At 36.7% G+C, this 10,000-nt stretch overlaps 1 protein-coding gene across 1 annotated transcript in view; it reads left to right on the forward strand.

Annotated features, from left to right (window-relative positions):
* Nucleotides 1-10,000, forward strand: part of LOC133662867 (phospholipid scramblase 2-like) — a 38,557-nt gene that overhangs the window by 20,394 nt on the left and 8,163 nt on the right. Inside the window, 4 exon segments of the mRNA XM_062067043.1 lie at nucleotides 1,146-1,367; nucleotides 1,370-1,470; nucleotides 2,424-2,466; nucleotides 2,533-2,753. Coding sequence (XP_061923027.1) covers nucleotides 1,146-1,367; nucleotides 1,370-1,470; nucleotides 2,424-2,466; nucleotides 2,533-2,753 — 587 coding nt within the window.

Genomic DNA, 10,000 nt, shown 5'->3' on the forward strand with positions numbered 1-10,000 from the left:
ACCTGCTGTGAACCTGTTTTTATGTTTTATTTATTTTATTTATTTATTTTTTATCGTGTTCTGTTTGTGTTGTGTTTGCTCAGTTTTCGTATTATCTTTTAACCTGCCCATTGTACAGCACTTTGGCTACCCCTGTGGTAAATTTTAAATGTGCTTTATAAATAAAGTTGATTTAATTGTTATTTGATGAATATATATATATATATATATATATATATATATATATATAATATATATATATATAATATATATATATGTATATATATATATGTATATATGTATAATATATGTATGTATATATATGTATATATATATATATATGTATGTATATATATGTATATATATATATATATGTATGTATATATATGTATATATATATATATGTATGTATATATATGTATATATATATATATATATGTATGTATATATATGTATATATATATATGTATATATATATATATATATGTATATATATATATGTATATATATATATATATATATGTATATATGTATATATATATATATATATATATATATATATATATATATATATATATATATATATATATATATATATATATACACAAACCCCGTTTCCATAAGAGTTGGGAAATTGTGTTAGATATAAATATAAACGGAATACAATGATTTGCAAGTCATTTTCACCCATATTCAATTGAATGCACTACAAAGACAAGATATTTGATGTCAAAACTCATAAACTTTAGATACTTTAAAAACTGGCACGTTAAAAAGAAATTAAAAATCATGATATTAATCCAGATCAGATGATATAAAAATAATTAATCAGGATACATTTTTTTGTTGGATTGCCAAGCCCTTCTGGAATTGTTAACAATTGTTAAACTTGCCAAGTTTTCTGTCACCACGTTAGCGCTGTTCCTTGCTAGATTCTTTAGACAAGTGAGTTCCTCAGTTAGTTCGGTTCCAGGGCTGCTGGACACCTTATCTGTCATCTCCACCCTGGGAACAGACTTCCAGGCCTCCAGGGAACCAGGCTGCTCAGTCAGTTAATGAGTTGGTATCTGAAACATGTTAATCTGGTTATGTTATTAGATTCAAGACGATAAAGATGCGCTTGTGTGTTCAGCATTGCTGACGTCTGTGTTTGTTCTTTTTGCAAGGCTACCCAAACCAGGTCCCCTACCCGATGTCCTATCACGGGGGCCAGGGCCAATCGGTGGCTCCATACCCTGCTTTTCAGGGCGGTTACGGAGACTCCGCTCAAGCCCCACCTCCAGGCTTTAACATGGATTACAACCATGGTCAAAATCCTCCTGTCACGTTTCAACCGGCACCTATGGGCCAAGCGGGGGCGGTCTCAGGTGGACCCCCCATGTATGGCGGCTCCCCCACCAGGGGGCGGTGGGCCCAGCGGAAATGGTCCCTAATGCTGCCACAAATGTAGTTGCTGTTGGGGTCCCGCCAGGACTTGAATACCTCACACAGGTAAAATATTTTGATTATTTGTATCGGTTTTTATTGATATTGTTTATTTTAATAACCTAAAACATTGCAAACAGTGCTTAAAATTATTGTCATCCGACTATTTACTTGTTTGATGAAAACATATATAACTACAAAAAGATCTCCTCGTATAGAATATTACTACTCATAATTAAATGTAGCATAGGATGTCATGTACACATGCTTATTCCACCAAATTATTAATATTTCAGATACAAATCAACACTTCGCACATTTTGAGTCCAAATCAAGCCTGTTTCCTAAGAAGGTATATCGACAACATAATAGAACTCAACAATATCAAGCAGGATGTCATAACAATCATGGGAGAAAAAACATCACTTTTCCACAGATTTTTACCTATAATTGGTCAATATCAACCCTCTTTTCTAATATAATCTGTATAATATAAAGGAAAAAACAGTACTGATAATATTTTAGTGTATACATTTGGGAGATATTGTCACATTAAAATAATACTATTATGTACTAACTGTAATAATCAGTCTTTTCAAGGATTTATATACATTTGGGAAATATTGTCACATTAAAATACTGTTATGTACTAACTGTATTTATCAGTATTTTCAAGGATTTATATACATTTGGGCGATATTGTCGCATTAAAAAATATTATGTACTAACTGTAATAATCAGTCTTTTCAAGGATTTATATACATTTGGGAGATATTGTCACATTAAAATACTATTATGTACTAACTGTAATAATCAAACTTTTCTTTTATTCATTATTAACCAATGAGACAAAGTGGTCTAACCTGTTTTTGCTGCTTTCTGACCTTTGAGCAAGAGGTTTTTTCCGTAGTCCTTAACATAGAAGCTAAGATAGCAACTTTATGAGGTGCTACGTAGATGCATCATTAACTTGATAGCTAACTACCAAAATGTACTAAAATCATTGTTTGTACTTTTAGATTGACCAAATTCTCATCCACCAGAAAGTGGAACTCCTCGAAGGTATTTCCTGTTCCTGCATTATTTACAAAATGTACTTTATGTGACACATTTTGTTTCTGTTGTCAGCTATCATTGGTTTCGAGACAAACAACCATTACGAGATAAAGAACAGCTTGGGCCAAAAGATCTACAAAGCCAAGGAGAAGAACGACTGCTGTACCAGAAACTGCTGCGGTTCGCTACGAAGTTTTGACATGAAGATCAAAGATAACTCAGACCGTGAGGTCATCCGCCTGGTGCGGCCCTTTCGATGCGTGTCTTGCTGGTGCCCGTGCTGCCTACAAGAGGTAGGCTAGTCTTCCTGATGACGGCTCGAGTGCCGATGATTAGTTGTGGTAATGTCAATCTCATGTTAATGGTTAACCATGCTGGACTTTCCTTGATCAGTGTGACACTTTTGATGTTGCAAAAGGAGTGACCCACATTTCATGTCTCCAAGTTTGTTCAATGCGCTAAGCTTTCTGTCACCAAATGAGCACCCCAAATTTTCCCTGTCCAAATGAGAACCCAAGTTTCCTGTCGCCAAATTGCGGTCCAACTTTTCCACTACAAAGGGACCCGGGGAGCACTCAAATATCAACAGTGAATGAGTAATCGTACTCTTGATCATTCAATGATTATATCTAACCTACTTATACAAACCACGTTTCCATATGAGCTGGGAAATTGTGTTAGATGTAAATATAAACGGAATACAATGATTTGCAAATCCTTTTCAACCCATATTCAATTGAATGCACTACAAAGACAAGATATTTGATGTTCAAACTCATAAACTTTATTTTTTTTTTTGCAAATAATAATTAACTTAGAATTTCATGGCTGCAACACGTGCCAAGGTAGTTGGGAAAGGGCATGTTCACCACTGTGTTACATGGCCTTTCCTTTTAACAACACTCAGTAAACGTTTGGGAACTGAGGAGACACATTTTTAAGCTTCTCAGGTGGAATTCTTTCTCATTCTTGCTTGATGTACAGCTTAAGTTGTTCAACAGTCCGGGGGTCTCCGTTGTGGTATTTTAGGCTTCATAATGCGCCACACATTTTCAATGGGAGACAGGTCTGGACTACAGGCAGGCCAGTCTAGTACCCGCACTCTTTTACTACGAAGCCACGTTGATGTAACACGTGGCTTGGCATTGTCTTGCTGAAATAAGCAGGGGCGTCCATGGTACGTTGCTTGGATGGCAACATATGTTGCTCCAAAACCTGTATGTACCTTTCAGCATTAATAGCGCCTTCACAGATGTCATACTTGCCAACCCTCCCGGATTTTCCAGGAGACTCCCGGAATTCAGTGCCTCTCCCGAAAACCTCCTGGAAGAAATGTTCTCCCGAAAATCTCCCGGAATTCAGCCGGAGCTGGAGGCCACGCCCCCTCCAGCTCCATGCGGACCTGAGTGGGGACAGCGGCGACAGTCTGTTTTCATGTCCGCTTTCCCACGATATAAACAGCGTGCCTGCCCAATCACGTTATAACTGTAGAATGATCGAGGGAGAGTTCTTGGTTTCTTATGTGGTTTATTGTTAGGCAGTTTCATTAACGTCCTCCCAGCACGGTAACAACACACAACAACAGCAGTCACGTTTTCGTCTACCGTAAAGCAGTTCGTCTGCCGTAAACAGCAATGTTGTGACACTCTTAAACAGGACAATACTGCCATCTACTGGATAGCCTTCGGAACACTGAAATTCAAGTATTTATTTTATTTATATGTATAATAAAATATATATATATATATATATATATATATATATATATATATATATATATATATATGAAATACTCGAGTTGGTGAATTCTAGCTGTAAATATACTCCTCCCCCTCTTAACCATGCCCCCAACCACGCCCCCGACCATGCCCCCCCCCCCACCTCCCGGAATCGGAGGTCTCAAGGTTGGCAAGTATGCAGATGTGTAAGTTACCCATGTCTTGGGCACTAATACACCCCCATACCATCACAGATGCCGGCTTTTCAACTTTGCGCCTATAACAATCCGGATGGTTCTTTTCCTCTTTGGTCCGGAGGACACGACGTCCACAGAACACTTTTCCACTTTGTATCAGTCCATCTTAGATGAGCTCAGGCCCAGCGAAGCCGACGGCGTTTCTGGTGTTGTTGATAAACGGTTTTCGCCTTGCATAGGAGAGTTTTAAAGGCCTACTGCAACCCACTACTACCGACCACGCAGTCTGATAGTTTATATATCAATGATGAAATCTTAACATTGCAACACATGCCAATACGGCCGGGTTAACTTATAAAGTGCAATTTTGAATTTCCCGGGAAACTTCCGGTTGAAAACGTCTAGGTATGATGACGTTTGCGCGTGATGTCGATGGTTGAAGCGGAAGTATTGGGACACATTGTATCCCAATACAACAGCTCTGTTTTCATCGCAAAATTCCACAGTATTCTGGACATCTGTGTTGGTGAATCTTTTGCAATTTGTTTAATGAACAATGGAGACTGCAAAGAAGAAAGCTGTAGGTGGGATCGGTGTATTGGCTGGCTGCAGCAACTCAACCAGGAGGATTTTGAGTTGGATAGCAGACGCGCTATCCGAAGCTAGCCGCCGACCGCATCGATGATCGGGTGAAGTCCGTTGTCACGCCGTCGATCGCTGGAACGCAGGTGAGCACGGGTGTTGATGAGCAGATGAGGGCTGGCGTAGGTGGATAGCTAATATTTTTAGCATAGCTCTGTTGAGGTCCCGTAGCTAAGTTAGCTTCAATGGTGTCGTTAGCAACAGCATTGCTAGGCTTCGCCAGGTTGGACAGCATTAACTGTGTGGTTACAGGTCCAGAGTTTGGTAGTATTGTTGATTTTCTGTCTATCCTTCCAGTCAGGGGCTTATTTCTTTTGTTTCTATCTGCATTTAAGCACATACTTGCCAACATTGAGACCTCCGATACCGGGAGGTGGGGGGTGGGGGGGGGGGGGGGGGGGGGGGCGGGGGCGTGGGTGGGGGGCGTGGTTAATAGGGGAGTATATTTACAGCTAGAATTCACCAACTCAAGTATTTCATATATATATATATATATATATATATATATATATATATATATATATATATATATATATATATATATATATATATATGTATATGTATATTAGGGATGTCCGATAATGGCTTTTTGCCGATATCCGATATGCCGATATTGTCCAACTCTTTAATTACCGATACCGATATCAACCGATATATACAGTCGTAGAATTAACACATTATTATGCCTAATTTGGACAACCAGGTATGGTGAAGATAAGGTACTTTTTAAAAAAATGAATAAAATAAAATAAGATAAATAAATTAAAAACATTTTCTTGAATAAAAAAGAAAGTAAAACAATATAAAAACAGTTACATAGAAACTAGTAATTAATGAAAATTTGTAAATTAACTGTTAAAGGTTAGTATTATTAGTGGACAGCAGCACGCACAATCATGTGTGCTTACGGACTGTATCCCTTGCAGACTGTATTGATATATATTGATATATAATGTAGGAACCAGAATATTAATAACAGAAAGAAACAACCCTTTTGTGTGAATGAGTGTAAATGGGGGAGGGAGTTTTTTTTGGTTGGTGCACTAATTGTAAGTGTATCTTGTGTTTTTTATGTGGATTTAATAAAAAATAAAAAAACAAAAACAAAACAAAAAAAACCCAACGATACTGATAATAAAAAAAACGATACAGATAATTTCCGATATTACATTTTAACGCATTTATCGGCCGATAATATCGGCAGACCGATATTATCGGACATCTCTAATGTGTATATATATATATATATATATATATATATATATATATATATATATATATATATATATATATATATATATATATATATATTTATATATATATATATATATATATATATTTATATATATTTATATATTTATATATATATATATAAATATATATATATATATATATATATATATATATATATATATATATATATATATATATATATATATATATATAAATATATATATATATATATATATATATATATATATAAATATATATATATATATGTGTGTGTGTATGAAATACTTGACTTTCAGTGAATTCTAGCTATATATATATGTATATATATTTATTTTATTATACATATAAATAAAATAAATACTTGAATTTCAGTGTTCCGGGGGCTATCCAGTAGATGGCAGTATTGTCCTGTTTAACTTCTCCTCCGTTCATGACTCGGCCACAGTGTTCAATGGAGAAGTCTGTTTTACAAAATGTACAGGCAACATAATTACATACCCCTTCCCCTTCGAACTGTCCTGGATGAACTGAAATTGTTGTTTCCATTCGTTTTGGAACTTGCAAGCGTATTTCTTCATCTTGCTCGTCGACGGCGTCGCCATGTCTGTAACTTCCTCATTCTTCTGCTTCGTCTCCTTGTTGTGTGCGCAGTTGTGCACTCTACTCTCTAAAAGCCGTAGATGTTATGACGTCATTGGGCAGGCAAGCTGTTTATATTGTGGGAAAGCGGACGTGAGAACAGGCTGTCCCCACTCAGGTCCGCATTGAGCTGGAGGGGGCGTGGCCTCCAGCTCCGGCTGAATACCGGGATTTTGTCAGGAGAAAATTTCTGCTGGGAGGTTATCGGGAGAGGCGCTGAATACCGGGAGTCTCCCGCTAAAAACGGGAGGGTTGGCAAGTATGTTTAAGCACGATGCTATCACGTTAGCTCCGTAGCTAAAGTGCTTCGCCGATGTTTTGTTGTGGAGATAAAAGTCACTGTGAATGTCCATTTTGCGTTCTCGACTCTCATTTTCAAGAGGATATAGTCTCCGAGGTGGTTTAAAATACAAATCCGTGATCCACAATAGAAAAAGGAGAAAGTGTGGAATCCAATGAGCCCTTGTACCTAAGTTACGGTCAGAGCGAAAAAAGATACGTCCTGCACTGCACTCCAGTCCTTCACTCTTACGTTCCTCATCCACAAATCTTTCATCCTCGCTCAAATTAATGGGGTAATCGTCGCTTTCTCGGTCCGAATCGCTCTCGTTGCTGGTGTAAATAATGGGGAAATGTGAGGAGCCCTTCAACCTGCGACGTCACGCTACAGGCAAGGCTTTTTTTTACCAGCGACCAAAAGTTGCAAACTTTATCGTCGATGTTGTCTACTAAATCCTTTCAGTAAAATTATGGCAATATCGCGAAATGATCAAGTATGACACATAGAATGGATCTGCTATCCCCGTTTAAATAAGAAAATTTCATTTCAGTAGGCCTTTAACTTGCACTTACAGATGTAGCGACCAACTGTAGTTACTGACAGTGGGTTTCTGAAGTGTTCCTGAGCCCATGTGGTGATATCCTTTACACACTGATGTCGCTCTTTGATGCAGTACAGCCTGGGGGATCAAAGGTCACGGGCTTAGCTGCTTACGTGCAGTGATTTCTCCAGATTCTTTGAACCCTTTGATGATATTACGGACCGTAGATGGTGAACTCCCTAAATTCCTTGCAATAGCTGGTTGAGAAATGTTTTTCTTAAACTGTTCAACAATTTGCTCACGCATTTGTTGACAAAGTGGTAACCCTCGCCCCATCCTTGTTTGTGAATGACTGAGCATTTCATGCAATCTACTTTTATACCCAATCATGGCACCCACCTGTTCCCAATTTGCCTGTTCACCTGTGGGATGTTCCAAATAAGTGTTTGATGAGCATTCCTCAACTTTATCAGTATTTATTGCCACCTTTCCCAACTTCTTTGTCAAGTGTTGCTGGCATCAAATTCTAAAGTTAATGATTATTTGCAAAAAAAAAAGAAAAAGTTTATCAGTTTGAACATCAAATATGTTGTCTTTGTAGCATATTCAACTGAATATGGGTTGAAAATGATTTGCAAATCATTGTATTCCGTTTATATTTACATCTAACACAATTTCCCAACTCATATGGAAACGGGGTTTGTAGTTAAACCAAATAAACCTTGTCATAGGATATACAACCAAAGATTATCATCAAGGCTTAGGTCAGGCTGATTACAAAACTAAATACTAATCAAATATACGGAAAAATAAGTGACTCATGAAAATTGATGGAAAATAAATTCACTAACGAATGGCTAAAATAAATACTTTCTAACTAAATTAATCCATCCATCCATCCATTTTCCACTGGACCCCAATCCCAACTGCACTCGGGCGGAAGGTGGGGTACACCCTGGACAAGTCGCCACCTCATCGCAGGGCCAACACAGATAGACAACATTCACACTCATACACACGAGCACTAACCACTGTGCCACCGTGATGCTTAACTAAATCAATAATAAATATTAATGATAATAATACACATATGTTTCTTAAATAAACTGTCAATTCAATCAAAGAGCAAATGAAAATACAGCTTTACCACTTTATTTATTTTAAGCACAAAAATTATAACTAACCGTGACTTTAGCTCCAGACTTCTTCTGCTTGTTTGATCTTGTCATTACTGCCACGCTTGGTGAAAAAGTGCATTGCAACTCCATATGGCCCACAGCTGAGAAACAGATATTTTTGGCGTCCTTCGAGGGCACAGGTGTCAAACTCAACGCCCGGGGGCCAGATCTGGCCCGCAAAATCATTTTATCTGGCCTGCAAACACCTGGAAAGGAAATGTTTCAATAAACTACTTCATATTTTCTCACTAAATGTAATTGATTTTTTTCATTTTGACAGAAAAAATGTATGTACTGCTTGAAATTGCATGCCTTTTAAACTTTAGTAGTATCCAATATTGCAACAAATATGACAGTATATTATCATACGTTCCAAACATGTTTTTGTCTAAATAAAAATACTTAACTTTACAGCAAGCTACCCATCAAATTAGTAAAAATTACAATACATTTACGTTGTTCTTTACAGCATATTACTGTAAATTGAAAAAAACTACTACTGTTTTTTGCGTTAAAATTCTGTTGACTGAGCTGCCTGTTTTTGACTATAAAATCTACAGTTGTTGTTTTTAACGGTGTATTACTGTAAATGGAAAGACGGTACATTTGTTTTTATGGTGGAAAAACTGACAGAATAAAAAAAATAACTTGTACTGTTTTTCCATTAACAATATAATGTTGTAAAAACCAATGTAAATTTAACAGTAAAATTCTGTCAACTAAGCTGCCAGCTTTTCCAAAAAAAAACAAAACAATGGTACTGTTTTTATATTTACCGTAAAATGTTGTAAAAAATTTAAAAAACACTACTACAGTAAAACTTTAAAGTTTTTACTGTAAAATCGACAGTCTACTTAAAACAATTTATATAATTAATAATGAAATCCAGAGGCAAATTCATACATTATTTGTTGTTACAAGCGGCCCTCTGATGGCAGCCATAACTGCGATGTGGCCCTCAATGAAAACCAGTTTGACATCCCTGCTCTATGATTAAAAACATTGTTGGAGAGTGTTTTTTGTGCTTGGCTAGCAACAAGTCCAAGGTGTAAAAAGTCACTTTTAAACAGTAGTTAGCTTTATTTTTTGTAAGTGTGGTTCTATATGTGACT

This window comes from Entelurus aequoreus, linkage group LG12 (genome assembly GCF_033978785.1).
Source record: "Entelurus aequoreus isolate RoL-2023_Sb linkage group LG12, RoL_Eaeq_v1.1, whole genome shotgun sequence".
Classification (NCBI taxonomy): Eukaryota; Metazoa; Chordata; class Actinopteri; order Syngnathiformes; family Syngnathidae; genus Entelurus; species Entelurus aequoreus.